General features: G+C 49.7%; 1 protein-coding gene across 4 annotated transcripts in view; it reads right to left on the reverse strand.

Annotated features, from left to right (window-relative positions):
- Positions 1–357: 357 nt before the first annotated feature.
- The window catches only part of TNR (tenascin R), a 369,034-nt gene continuing 354,288 nt past the window's right edge, over positions 358–15,103 (reverse strand). For all 4 annotated transcript variants that reach the window (XM_033092050.1, XM_033092051.1, XM_033092048.1 and 1 more), the window contains 5 exons: positions 7,662–7,813; positions 6,294–6,390; positions 3,169–3,330; positions 1,479–1,642; positions 358–508 (listed from right to left, as the gene is read on the reverse strand). In XM_033092050.1, the coding sequence (XP_032947941.1) occupies positions 389–508; positions 1,479–1,642; positions 3,169–3,330; positions 6,294–6,390; positions 7,662–7,813 (695 nt within the window). In that variant the 3' untranslated portion in view covers positions 358–388. The remainder of the gene's footprint in view (positions 509–1,478; positions 1,643–3,168; positions 3,331–6,293; positions 6,391–7,661; positions 7,814–15,103) is intronic.

Genomic DNA, 15,103 nt, shown 5'->3' on the forward strand with positions numbered 1-15,103 from the left:
CGAAGGCAGTGACCAGAGCACAGATACCCGGAAGTGAAGCGCAGCTCAGAAGGAAAGAAGGCACGTGCCTGTCACCATCACGACCTGACTCCAGGACTTGCCTTTGCCTTGGTCTTTTACGAAAACTTCTCACGTTTCCTCCTTGGTGGGAGAAGAGAGGAAGGTGAAAGATGGCTGGGTAGGAGGAAGGATGGCTGAGGGTCAGGCCCTGGGGGGCAGGAGGAACCGCGAGCAGCTGGTTCTCAGCTGATTCCTGCTACTTCCTGCTTCCTTCAGACACTCAGAATATGTTGCAAAGCACGTTACTATGACCCCCCACCCCTCGTTTCAGATTCTAAAATACAAACGAATGACAGGAAAGGTCAGTTGGCTTGCGGCTGCCCACTGCTCAGAAGTGCAAGGACCGCCGTTTCCTCCCTGCCATGAGACGGTGGTTGTAGGGGCGCATTTTCATTTCCACAAAGGGGATGGAGAACTCGTGGCCCTTCCAGTGGTACCAGTTGATCCCCTGGGAGGGAGAAAGAGAAGCACGTCAGATCACCCACGATGTGGTTTCACCATTTTCCATTAACACCAAGCTTTGTGGCTAAGTAACAAAGAAGGTACAAGGAGCAGTCTCTTTCCAGCTTCTCTTTTTAAACATACCTGAGGCTTGGGCCTTTATCTGGAACGTGTTCCAGGTCACTCCATTTACCACCTTTGTTTTTGGCCTTTAGGATTTGCATGTACCAGTAATTGGAGTTGAATTTCAAAATCCCGACAGCACAGACGCATTTTGAAGAGAATAACTGTTTGGTTGTTCCCTCCTGGTGGGAGAGTCAGGGGTTTCCACAAACGGTGACCAACCATCTTGGTTTGTGCAGGACTAAGGGCTTTCCCTGGCTGCTGGACTTTCAGTGCTAACACTAGGAAGCTCCTGGTTGATCCACCCTGACACCCCACCCTGTCACCCAGCCCAGCCTATGGCCATGTGGTCTCTAATGGGGACAGACAGTCCAGTTTACACTGATATTTCTCATCACTCCCTTCCTGGAACACTTCTGAGGATGAAGCTGAGCCGGTGAAGCTGTCCCTGGAACTGATAAGCTTGTGATGGAATCTCCTAGACGAGGAAATGAAATGGAACTTGACTGGTTGTCAAGGGCTTCCCTGGGTGAGTGCTAGCTCCTGAGTCCAAAAGCTTCCTCTTCTTCCCCTGCTTTCTACTCTGTCCTGCCAGTATCCCAGTATCTGCGTCATTCTTCATGATAGTCCTTTCCTGAGACTCTGAGTATTTCTTTTTAAAAGGCAATGTAAGACCCACATATGCATTTAAAACAGAAAGCTAAGGGGCTGTGGGTTCCACATCCCTGATCTTTCCAAACAGAAAGCTCAGGGACCGTGGGTTTCAGAGCCCTTGATCATTCCAAACAGAACACTAAGGGGCCGTGGGTTCCACAGCCCTCAAACATTTCAAACAATGGCAGAGCGTCACCGACCTGGCTATGCCTGGACTCCCCGTACTTCCCGTTGAGGTTGGTCCGGTGGCAGTTCTTGTACCACCAGGCGCCCTTGTACGACATGGCACAGTTGGTAACTGCAATGTCATTGTCTCTGTCCTCGGTGGAGAAAGGGCGCCCCTGGTGATAGCTGAGGGAGTCCCCTGGATAAAGACACATTTGTCAGGCTGTCCCATTTGTCACTCTTCTGTCAGGACTTTCTGGACATTTGACCCCCAACAAATCTGACCTCCACGTAAGGGACCTGCCACTTACCTCTCCCATTTGCACCTGGTTCGTCAGCCTGGCTGTACTGAACTCTTACTCCACCTCCCCTCGGGGGTCAGAGACCTCCGTGCTGCTCTCTCCCACTCATTTCCTCATCCCCCTGACCTCTGCGCGGAACTCTGTCCACTCAGCTCCACTCCCCTTGCCCTCCCCCGGTCTGTTTCCTCTAGTCCAGAACTGGGACACACACATTCGTGATTCCTTTTGTCTCCAAAGGACACCATGATGAATTATGGTGTCGGGAGACAATCTGGGTTACCCCCATGCAGCCTGGTTGTTTCTGAAATGAGTTAGTCTGATATTTTGTTAAATATACTCCATTTCAATGACTATTTTATGCCCAAACTGTGTGTAAATTGCACCTTTTTTTGGGCACTTCAGGCAGGTCTCAGTACCACAGGGAATGCTCAGAAATATGAAGAATGACAAAGGAAGGCATTATAGACCTGGCTGAAAAGAGAAATAACTGGACAGATGCAGAAACGGGAAGGTCAACACCTTGATGGTCATCTTAATTCCAAGAGGCATAAAAATGTTGCTAAAATTATACTCTAGCATTCGGCCCTGAAACTGGAGTTAATGAAAGGACCAAGAACTCCATGTACCAAACAATGGAATATTTGGCAAAACAGGTTTTATGAAACGTGCCGTAATAGAACCCAGGAAACAGATGGGCAAAGCCTCAGAAGCAGACTCAATGTTATGTTCCGACAAATCTATTAGTGCAACAGGGCTTCTAGACATGGTTGTTCTGCTTAGTAGAAATGTCACAAAAATCTATAGAGAAAACGTGACCATGTACGTGGTCCTCGTGGAGGAAGGGAAAGAAATGTGGCCAGTGAGGGACATTTAAGTGCTGCTGTTTGCTCCTTGACGGGGTGTTATGATGACCGCTATAAAAGTGGGGCGGGGGGGGGGGAATCTCAGAATCAGGAAGGGTCCGGTTTATTTTCATTAGTTCAAAGACGGCTTTCCGAGGTGTCATTCATTACAGGGGAGATTTCTCCCCAGACAGTAGATGATTACGCTTTCTCTGGATAACAGCCCATATTGATTAATCGAGACAAGAAAAATAATCCTTTGCCCTCCCACTGCACTTTTTTTTTTTTTAACTTTAAAAGCACGTGCACTGCACTTATCACATTTTTTTTCCTGACTGTTCTGTGAAGTGGGGAAGCCATCATTATTACGATTTTCCAGATGAGGAGAGTGAAGTCCTGGGAAATTGATTTCAGGTCACCTGCGTGGTCAGGGACAGCCTGGCCCAGAGCCAGTGATTCGCAATCCTCTGCCCTCCCCATGGGCGAGCTGGGAATTCATGAGCTGAGTGGGAGCTGCCACTGCCTGGGCCGCTTGGGCCTGGGATATGGGGGTTCTGGGGGTCTGCTCAGGGCCAAGGTACCTGCAGTGCCATTGTAGGCTCCTATGCGCAGCTTATACAGGCTCCTGCTGTCCTCCACGGAGAACTTGTCGTAGTGGGCAAACACGGCCTCCTGGCCGTCCCGCATGTCCACACGCAGCTCGTAGCGGCCCTGGGATGTGAGTCTGTGTATATTGTCCAGCCCTGCAGAGAAGAACAGAGAATGCAGGGAGCCTGGCCCCAGCGGCTTTGGAAGCAGGAGGGGAAGTTGGAAGCGGGAGGGGAAGTGGTCTCAAAACAAATGTGATGGGGGAGAGGGGGGTATCTGGAGAGCTTTGGACATCAGCCCTTCCCAAGCTGTTATCAGACAGACCCTTCCATTCCTTCTACCTGCATGTGGCCAGGTCTGCTGAGCAGTTCCCACCACAGGTCGGCTCAAGGGTCCTGACACCTACTCTTGACCCAGTGACTACAAGCCCTGAGCCTCAGGATTCCTGGCCCTGTCCCCGCCACGGCCCACTCCAAACCATGGCATTGGGTGAAAGTGACAGGAGGCATCACATGGGCGTGACTCCTTTGGTGTGAGGGAAAGGAAATAAAACGGAGAACACTGAACAGAGGAGTTCCGGGCGGGCCCTGGGGCCCAGGATATCCCACATCCTGCCATCTCCTCCAGCCTGCAAAGGGGTTCTGTGCACCTTTCATTACACCACCTTCTTCCTCTCAGCCTCCAGCTGCTAACAACGCACAGCTGCCTCCTTCTTGGAGAATTGCTTTTGACCAAACGGGAGTCACTTCCACCTAGAGGTTACCCTCTCTATTTGCCTACTTTGGGGCAGACCTCCATCAATGCCTGATGTGGGGCGTACAGAAGCCTGGTCCTTTTGTCCCAACTCTGGGGAGCAATTAATGTGCCAGGGGAAGCGAGTCTCCCCCAAAGCCCACAAGTTTGCACTTTTCCTGCTTTATCTTGCATCCTCCCTTCCCTTCTCCTGAGAGCGCCCCCAGATAAATTGCTTGGACAAGAATCTCTGTCTTGGCCTCTGCTCCTAGGGAACCCCGCTTAGGACATAAACCTTCGGTCACAGTGTTACCCCAACCTGAGGACTGTTGCCACACGACACGTCACGAGGCCATGCCTCTCACTGGTTCTCTATTTCCTATGACACTGAGTCAAGACTTCTCTTCCTGACTTTAGACAGCACCACATGCCTTCATTCAACACCCCTGACCTACTTTCCTTTTCGCAGGCTCAGTTCGGTTCTAGTACTTTGTGGTTTAACACCCAACACTTTCTAATCTCCCCTGTTACCACCAGCAACAGGCTTGGAGACCCCACATTTCACTGTCAATTTTGTAATATTAATGCTGGTTTCTTTGCGCTGCATTTAGTTTTGAGGCTCCCTTTTATTACGGTACGTGATACCTTGCTTTCTATTTTGGGCAATGCTACGAAGTTTCCTTCACAAAGTAATAGATTTAATTAAACAAAACAAGGGATATACAGAAAATGGAAGTGCATGATAGCTCAGCTAGTTCACAGATATGACAAAAGTTGCGACAGCGGTGCACAGTGGCCGAGGTTTGGGGAACACAACCCCGTCTGGTGTGGGCACACTGATTTGTGGGCACATTGATTCAGGGGCACAGTGTTTGTCTCCCAAACTGTCTGCAAACTCTTAGAAACTAAGGCTATTTTCCTATTCATTGACTTCTCTCTCAATATTTTTCTACGTATTTTTTACCTTATATTTTCATTACCTACATCAGCAAACACAGATCTGGGCACCTAACAGATACTCAATAAATCCTTATCATTGGTTGACCGATGATTGATTGATTGATTGATTGATATCTACGCTTTTGGTGTCTATTATCACCCAGGCACTGTGATAGGTGGTGGGGTTAAAAGATGAATCTGATGTGGTCCCAGCCCTAAAACAAGTTCACGTAATATGGCCAAGAAAGAAAGGAAAATGGACACTGTGATTTGGGGCCCCAGAAGAGGGGGTAGCCAATTCTCTCACAGGCAAAGGGAGAGAAAAATGTGTAGGAGGGATTCTCCAGGTCTTTGATTATAATGTCGATGGACATCAAGGTAATAGGAAAGGGGAAAGGTGGCTGAGAGAGACTTCCTTGCAAAGGAAACATTAGTGATTGTGAATGTTGGGCTGGGGGTGGGGGTGGGGGAGGACAGGTACTTAGTGGTGGGGAGCAGGCTCCAAGGTAGATTAGAGAGGCCGGTACCTGAGCTAAGGTGTTTGGCTTTCACCTGGTCGTGATGTGGAGTCACTGAGAAGTTTTACAAACGGGGTTAGCCACTGCTTAGAGTTTGGGTGTGTAGACCATTGTAGTGGCCATGTGGGAATGAGTGGAGGCTGGGGACCAGTTCGGGGTGGTTAGGTGAGCATCCAGGAGAAAGATGCTGAGGGCTGGGTGGGACAGTGACAGGTGACAGTGACCGAGAGGAGGCCTCAACTGTGGAACACAACTGTTCTCCTTTCCCCCTGCCTCCCTGTACAAATCACTCTGGAAATCTAACCAAGCGGGAGACACGGGTCACAACAAATGTACTGCTTTCCGGAACTGGCATCACTGCCATCTGCCTGCGTCGCCTGTGTATTTCCCTTCTTACACCAGTTCAGGTTCAACCTGTACCTCCTTCTTCGGTCAGACCTCTAGGAAATTGCCGGTCGCCTCTAATGCCATTTTCATTTTGCTCTCCTCCTTGCCAAGTCAGGTGATAACATTCCTCCAAGGAATTAGCATACAGTGCCTACCTCAGTCCTGTCCTGACCTGTGGGCTGCCTGGCTGGTGCCCGGCGTGCGAGAGAGATGACCAGCCGGCCGGGTGCTCCCGGCCCCCGCCCCCACCAGACCCGCTCACTCTTTGTAGTCACCTCACATCAAAACCCATGAGCATAAGAGACTATTAATGAGAATGAGAAGAGACAGAGCAAAGAGGAAAACACCACCATAAGATGAAAACAGATCAATAGTGCAGCCAAACAGAGCCAGAGGTACCGAAAGCAATTCACGAGCTGTCAACTTCTCAGCAGACACGGGGGGCGGGGGAGGTGCTGATGATCCCAGGCAGACACAGAAAGGAGAAAGGTGGACAAAACGCCAGAGCAGCCCTCCCAGGGAAAGCAAAAAGGAGGCGTTACCCAGCCAAAACTCATCCTCCAGATTCCCGAAGCCAACTCGGTACTCAGCCCATTTCCGGAAAAAGTCAGTTTGGCCATTCTGCCGCCTCTGGAACACCTGTGAAGAGAAAGGGGGGATAAAATTCTGGGATGCCAAGGGAAAAAGAGTCTTGTGAGTAAGACTGCTGGAACTGAGTTTTACATCTGCGATGCCGAAGATGCTTAGACAAGGGACACTGCAGTACAGAGCTGGGTATCTATCTGCACAGCGTTTCCGTGGGAGACGCTCAAAGCCCTTCTCGAAGTGCAGAGGCCCCAGATGAATGGGCTGCATGGTGATGTTGACACTGGTTTCCATCCCTGTGATGCAGGAAGGATTCAGGGATGCCTCCAGCCCCCACATAGTTGGGGGAAATTGGCGTGGCTCTCAAATTCATCTTTCTGGGCCACGGAGTGCAGCAGAAACATTTGTCCCCAAGAGAACAGGACCAACTTCAAATCAGCTAGTAACTGTCATCATCCGATCACAGGCAAAGCTATTGTGCATCATTCCCTCTCTGAGCTGTTTAAGTGCTAATTTCGTCTAACCTACCCTACATCAGCCCCGGCTTCAATTTCCAATTATGCTTCAAGAAGGAGGCACAACTATGTCAGAAACATAAAAGAAAATGTCTCCCAAGAGTAGCTAATAGGAGCACAGCCACCGTTCCACTCCATTCAAAAGCTGGTTTCCATCAGCCCCCGCCCCAGCTAATGCTGGCTGCTTCGGGGCCAGGCTGCGGGGACCCCCCCGTCCCCACAGTGGGTATCAAGCATGGGAGGAGGGTGGTGGCAGAAAACAGTGTCTTTCTTTGCCTGACCATTGGTGCTCCCTGAAGGCCGTGACAGCTCTGGGGAAGAACCAGGGAAGCCAAGGAAGGGGGGTGGGGGTGGCCTTTGTAACTAGAGGTGACTATCCATGTTCTGCCTCTCCTGTGCTCCCCCATATGCCGTCGTCCGGTAGAAGGATCCTAATCACCTCCCCATAGAGGCTCGTCTTCCTTTGTTACAGCCACAGTCCCCGGCAGGCAGGACCCCCGGGCCTGGCTGAGCCCCTCTTCCCTCTCCCAGCACCCCGCTGCATGACCTGTCCTCACAGAGGGTGCCCCTCCCCTGGGCCAGGCCGCTGCAGCCTCGACATGCTATTCTGCTCTCTGCTCGGCAAACCTATGATTGGGCTGCCGAGCAATGGCCCTGAGGACTAGGAGGAACCCCCACGAGGGACATGACAGGGGGCGGTAAATGAAGGGAGGGTCAGAGGGTGGTGAAGTTTGGAGCCACAGGCGCTGAGCCAGGAGGCCTAGGACACCAGGGTGACTGCATGCACGGAGAGCAGCTGTGTGTACTTACAATCCAGCCACCCCCGTCTGTGGTCATGTCGCAGTACACCTGTAGCTTCTGGCTGAGCTCTCCGTGCAGGAAGATGGTGTAGACCCCACTCAGAGTGTCTCCGTTCATCAAATGCTGGGCACAGTCTTGAGGATGAGGGAACACCCGGCCCCCTGTGCAGGAAGAGAGGAGATTTCCAGAAAGGGTCCTTTCTCCCATTCTGCATAAGAGCCCCTTGCGTGGGAGAAGGTCTTTGAGGGCTTCTTGGTACTCCATCCAGAGCTGTACAACATCCTGTCTGGATCTCACACCGTGCGTGTGGGAACCCTGCCTCAGCCTGCATTCCCCTCTCCAGCTGACGGTGGATTTGTAAGACAATATACATTCTCATAGGATCAGAGGAAAGAGCTGGTTTCCGGTCTGGACCCTCCGTGTGCCTGTCGCTTTAGCTTAGCAAATGGCCTGATTTTCCTTGCTTATTAGTAAAATGGGGATAATAGAAACGTCCTCCCCTCAAGAGTGTGTTAATGCAGCTGGTGACGGGTTACTCAGATGATGGTTACAGACGTATGGGCCACAGCACGTCACTGGAGGGCCCACCTTTCAAAGGAATGAGAAGCATTGCCATGCAGAGTCTCTGGTCCCGCTCCCCGCACAAGAACACAGGATATGGCGAGGCCAAAAAGGAACACCCACGGAGCCATGGATAGGGGGTCCATACCACTGTATTCTCGCTGGTGGATGGGTTGGAGACACAGGAAGCAGGAGCCACACGATCCGCAATCTGCAGTCCGCTTCTCTGCCAACCAACCAACCCCCTAGCATAGCCACGGCAGTTATACTGGTGGGTAATGGCTAACTGGTTACAGCTGATGGCCAACTAGTCACAGCTGATGGCCGTCTACTATCCGAGCCAGCAACTTTCCATGTGAGGCCGTGAGCCTGGAAACTGATCTCTGGGACTCTGTTTTCGAAGCCAAGCTTGCTGCCATTGTCACAGGAGCCACCAAGGAATGCCCAGAGCAGCTCAGCCTTATTGAGGAGATGGATACCTATTCCTCCTGCAAAACAATCTCCCGATTGGACGGAACAATCCAACGGCCATGCTTCACAATTTAGTTTAAGTTTAAGGAGAGGGCAGGGGAAATAAATTGCTGCTCATCTTTCAGAGAGAACAGCCCAATTTGTAGAACAATATCTAATTAGCTGAAAGAGAAGCTTAAATGGTTTCTTGAAGAGCTCAGCTTCAGGGCACATTTTAACGCTTAGCAGAACAGCCGAGAAGCCGGCATCCCAGCAGGGGAGCTCTTCTGACTACAAGAGCTGATGGAGCAAGTGAAAGGCAGAGCTGGGCGGTCTGTAAATATAATGCTGTGATTGACGGTAGCAGAGTCCTGAAGAGGCTGGTGGGTACTGACCTCACGTGTCAGGCACTACAGTGTCCCCTGGTGGCCGGACTCATGCACTGCAGGTGTGACCGCAGGCCAATTGGAAAGCCTGCGGTGCGTCAGAGCAAGAGGAAGGTGACATAACCTCGCGGGATGCCTGGGTCATCTAAGACACTTGTCATGGATCATCAGGGAAGCATCCTGTGTTAGGAAGAGGTTGTTGGGGTTCCACAGACTTTACGGAAGGCCCTTCTGGAGAGGTGTTAACTCCTCTAGCCCAGGACTGTCCTTGGCAGCTGCCACACCTTGGTCGAGAGTGGCGCCCATTTAAGACAGTTTAGAACAAAGGCACCACCGACGTTGGGCATGGTTACATCAGGGAATAACAGTATATTTCTGTAGAACTTGTGTTTTTATTTTTCGCTTAATTCTTGCAGGAAAGGTGAGAGGAAGGCAGGTTGTTATAAATCGAAAACTTATTTTACAGAGATGGAAACTGCACTCAAAAAATCACATGGCTTCCTCCGGTCCCTTGAATTTCAGTTTCCAACCTCAAGTCAAGTGCTCTTTGCACTCGGCTAACAGAGGCACTAGACCAGCATATACTTCACTGGACATCTATCCATGTAGCCAAGGATTCATTAATGTCTGCATGTATCTTGCAAGCACATCAAGCCCCAAAAGTTAAAATGACCTCAAAAAGTACGATGTTCGCATTAAATATCTTTACCCCCCAAAACCGAAAACTGATTTCCTTAATGGCTGCAGAGAAGCTGTTAACTTTTATCTCCAGCAGGTCCTACAGCTCGTTAGCGTTTGACACACCACCTATTCCTAGAGGTCACCATTATATTTCAGGGGACAGATGCCCTTGAGCTCCTTTCCCTCTCTCTGTTGCTTTGGGAACACCGTGGTTATTTCCCGGCTTCCAGACCGTTCTCTACCTGGTCTCTGGGGCAACCAGCCCGTCTGCTTTCCTTTGTGCCCTCTTCTCTCACTGCCTGAGTTCCTCCTTTTAGAAGATCAACACACAATGTTCTTGATCTGCAGCTCATTCCTACCTTGTGCACGAATAGCTCTTTTCTCCTGAATCAACTCAGCTTTGTAAAGGAGCCAGAACCCCAAAGCTCTTCCCAATACCCAGTGTGTCTCCGACAGAACAGCTTTTCCCAAACATCCAAACGACAGCTTCATACAAATACACACATACAACTACACCAAACTTCAGAATAAGTAAATAAATGACAAATGACCTTCTATTGGCTTCTGCACATTGATCACGACTTAGGTAAAAGCTATGTTAGAGATACTTTTAAAAGGCTCAAACGTATTAGTTGCTTTAAAGGTAGATCTACCAAAACCAACTTTAGGAAACTGGGATGACTTGCTCTGGAGAAGTTTTTAAATATCTGAAGGGCTGTTATATAAAAGAATTCATTTTTTTAAACTCAGAAAATGGGAATGTAATCAATTTAGGAGTAAAGTGTGATTAAGGGGTGTTAAAAGTCTAGATGGGATGCAGACGCCAGACTTCACCCCGAGAGAGGAAGGGACCCCACATTGGGGTGGTTGGCAGAGGCACTCCCCAAATGTGGGAGGGGCTGATGCATAGTTGCTGGGTGCACTTGCTTTACCTTTGACATTTTGCAAGGCCACCTGGTTGCTTACAGATTCGATTTACTTTAATCTAGTCTGTGGCATTGATGGAAAGACAATCAACAAGCATTTTGCTTGCACAGAATATCAAGGACAGGTGGGCTGGCCCAGTGGCTCAGGTGGTTGGAGCTCCGTGCTCCTAACTCTGAAGGCTGCCAGTTCGATTCCCACATGAGTCAGTGGGCTCTCAACCACAAGGTTGCCAGTTCAATTCCTCGAGTCCCGCAAGGGATGGTGGGCTCTGCCCCCTACAACTAAGATTGAACACGGCACCTTGAGCTGAGATGTCTCCCGGATGGCTCAGTTGGTAGGAGAGCGTCCTCTTCAACCACAAGTTTGCCGGTTCGACTCCTGCAAGGGATGGTGGGCTGCGCCCCCTGCAACTAGCAACGGCAACTGGACCTGGAGCTGAGCTGCGCCCTCCACAACTAAGACTGAAAGGACAACAACTTGAAGCTGAACGGCACCCTCCGCAACTAAGAGTGAAAGGACAACTTCACTTGGGAAAAAAAAAAAGTCCTGGAAGTACACACTGTTCCCCTAATAAAGTCCTGTTCTCCTTCCTCAATAAAATCTTTAAAAAAAAACCCAAAGAATATCAAGAGCAGCGACCTGAGATTTTCACATCCTGGGAGCTTAGAGGATACACTTCACCATGAAACCACTCTACTCCACCCTCTCTCCCTCAATGTTACCAAAAGTTTTGCCTCGCTCACCAGTCTTTTATCAAACGATTATTCCTTGTCACCGGATGAGAGGAGTCAGAGGCTCACTAATTGTTCCCAAGCCAGGGACTTGACTGAATTCAGATTCCTGGGCTCCATGGCACATCTACCAGATCAGAATGGCAGGGGCTGGGTCCCAGGGAATCAGTGTTTTACCAAAGCGCCTCCAATGAATCTGAAGACCAACCGGATTTGAACTCCACTCTATGTCTCCTTTTCTCAGAGAGGCCAAGAGGTATAAATGGTGAGCTAGACTGTGTCCCTAAGGGGCCCAGTGGTCTAGATTTACATGGCCAAGTGCATAAATAGTCTGAGAGTCTCTCTTTCTCTCTGTCCTTCCCTCCCTCCCTCTCCTCTTTCCCTTTCTCCCTTTCCTTCCCTCTCTCTTTCCTGGTAGGTATGTCTTGAGTAGGCGGGTCCCAAGAATTAGTGTGGGTGGGATGGGAGAAGGGGATAAGAAACTCTATTTACCCTTGAACTTAAGCCTTGGGTTCTAGTTTTTACCATAAAGTTCTGCCTTGAGGGTTATTGGAATTTGGCTTAGCTAACGATGAGGACGACACTGATTCCTGTTGGGCTGTGTTCCCTGGGTGTGTACTGTGATTCAGACAGTTTTAGGGGATTGTCGGGGCAGGTTTCAGGCGTCCCGAGCTCTCTGGATGTCAAAACATCTAATAGCATCAGAAACTCACCTTTGACCCTAACAGATCATCCCAGTGATTTTTCCCAAGGCAGAAATTTTAGGACTGAGAGCAAAACTGGAAGGCTTTTCTTCCCTTTGGTGCAATAACTGGGGCCTGGTCTGACAAAGGGGCCTTGTTTTTTATTTTTATTTTTTCCTTTTTTTATTTTTAGCACAGACTGTGGTGATTACCAAGTTAAGAGGAAAGCAATGCCAAGGGATCGGACACTGACTGTCTCATGGTTAAGTGTTTCTAGATGTAATTGTGAGCTCAAGAAGAGCGGGGCACTTACCGGAAGAATTGCTCAGAAATTGGTTTGTGTTGGGCATCTTCAGGCTGAATGCTGCGTGAAGTGAGCTGTGTGACACACAGTGCAATCAGCCAGCTGCTGGGAGTAAAGGAAGAGAGCTACTCGGTCCCTGGCCTGTCCCTTACTTGTGTTGCATTCTTGGATAGTCTTTAAACTGGTCAGAGTTAAGGTCCACTGCCCTGCCCCCACCCCGCCCTTATGGTTTTAGCATCAGAACTAAAGCCAATGGTGGCACCTCTCTCTGAGAACAGACTCAGCAGGTCTCTCTCGAACTGCAGAGCAGTGTGTGGCATGCTCCAGAGAGGCCCAGGTGACCACTTCTGGCCACCGGAACTTAGATTTGTTTCTCCCAGAAGTGGGTTTGTGGAGGGCAGCCTGAGGCCATGGAGAGGGCAAGGTTACCTAGTCAGTCCACAAGGGCTCTCAAACCTACCCCCTTAGCCTCCTTCACAGCAACTTCTAATTCACTTATCTGTTCATTCGTTTATGCATTCATTCAACAAACTCATAGGAAGGGTCTGTTGGGTTCCAGATACTGGGCTACGAGATGGAAACATACAGGAGAAAACAATGTGGTCCCAGCTTTCAGGCTGCTCCCATTCTGGTGGGAGAAATAGACAAATATAATCCCAAATTCTATGTGCTCTGGAAAAGGGACAAACATAGGGAGCTAACAAAATATGGACGTGAGCATGCCATGAAGCCTGGGGCTGGTGAGGGGAGGATGAGCAGTTGGGCCTGGGACGGGGTAGGGATTGGCAAAGGCTCATCGTAAAGGACTTCTTATTTTAGGGACTGATGTGGAAGTGAGCCACCAACTGCTGGGAGAAGGGTGTTGTTTCAGGCCAGTGAAAAAACAGGGCCAGTTTGGGAAAACTGTAGGTTAAGCCAGGAAACAGAGCCAGAGCTGGTTGGGTGGGTGACAGTGAGCCTTGGGGAGCGGAGTAGGGACTGGATTATGCCACGTAAGGAGTTGGACCTTCTCCTGAAGGCAAAAGGCTGAAGAGCCCAGTGAGACTTGAAGCTCCAGTTTCTAGAAAGATTGTTCTCATTGTGGTGTGGAGAATGAAGCAGATGCGGGGTGAGACAGGAGGTAAGACCCGTTCAGGAGGTAGGAGTGGGACTCCAGGAGGAGAGGTGGCACCAGCCTTTAGGGGATGATGGGGACAGAGAATCAACCGAGTAACAGACAGCTTGGCTGTCTTCATCTTAAGCAGAGTGGCTGAAGGAGGTCCCCAAGCTTTGCAGACCGCCTGCCTGCTACCCATCAGGTTTCCAAGTCTCCCTTTAAAGACCAGCTAACGGCACCCTAATAGCCGAGAAACGTTCCGACATAATTTGTCTCCCTATTCCTCGGATTCACTTACATCAGTAAACCCAATTCCATGGCAGATTAGTTGATCAAAGATTGGCAGCTGCCAGCCTGGTCCCTCTCCGTGTCTCTTGATTCCATGTGGCAAGGAGAGGGTTAGGGATGGTGATGCCTCCTACCTGCTCTCTTCTTGCCATCCTGGCCCCACTTGTACCCATTCTCCATATTGTAACACAGGGATCTTTTTACATTATACGTGCGATCCCTTCTCATCCTATCCCTCACTTGCCAACACCCCTCCAGTGGCTTCTCCAATACAATGGCTCCAACTGAAATAGCTTCTTGCAATTAGAATAAAACCCCAGACCCTCATCATGACCTACACAGCCCGGCATGCTCTGGCTCTGCCTTGCCCTCCTTCTCCTCTCTCACTGGCTTTCTTATCATCTATTGAACATGCCAAAGGCACTCCTCCCTCCGGGTGGTGTCATCCCTCTTCCCTGGGCCCAGAATGCTTTTCTTTGTCTGAGTCACTCTCATCATTTATGTTCTGGCACAAATAGCTCAGCTCAGAGAGACCTTTCCTGACCACCCGACTGGAGACCGGGTTCTGAGGTGAAGGGGAAGGAAGTGGCCAGTGACAGTCAGGAAAGCCTGCTACTACCGGAGCTGTCCTAGAAGTTAGCTGTTCACATCTGTCCCTGTTTCATTACTCTGTGTATTTTTCAATAGTACCATCACAGCTTGACATGACCCCATCTCCTTCTTTTGTCTGCTCCCCACTGCTTCAGCCCCTTGAATGTAAGTTTCACGAGGGTCGTCATTTGACTTATCTTGTCCTTCACTCCATCTCAGCACTCAGGGCAGGGTGTAACCCTCAGTAGATGCTCAATCAGTATTTGTTAAATGTACGATACCAGGTAAGCACCATGTTCCTGCCTACGATTATGAAAAAGGAAATTAAAATGAGATTTTCTGAAAACATCTGGGGCAACACGACTAAAATTGGGCCAGATCAAATTCTGTCTATGGTGACATACAAGGTCCTTCTACAACATTTACGATGTCATCTTATGACCTGTGGCAGATGGTATTACTGTCTGACAAAATCCACTGCTCTCCCTCTAGAGGGATCACACATCCTTGTTCTACTGAATAGTACAAACAACTCTATCTAAATAAATTCAACACCTTGGATGAAATGGACCAATTCCTTGAAAATCCTCTATCACAAAGTCACCCAAGATGAAACGCATAACCCTATTAGCGGAGAACTACGTGGAGTGGCACGATCCACCATCTATGGCCACCGGGGTCATCTATTTGCCAACCTTCATTAATTTTCACAACCTCCAAAACGGAAGCTTGTGTTAGACTCTTGGAATCTTT

This window comes from Rhinolophus ferrumequinum, chromosome 22 (genome assembly GCF_004115265.2).
Source record: "Rhinolophus ferrumequinum isolate MPI-CBG mRhiFer1 chromosome 22, mRhiFer1_v1.p, whole genome shotgun sequence".
Classification (NCBI taxonomy): domain Eukaryota; kingdom Metazoa; phylum Chordata; class Mammalia; order Chiroptera; family Rhinolophidae; genus Rhinolophus; species Rhinolophus ferrumequinum.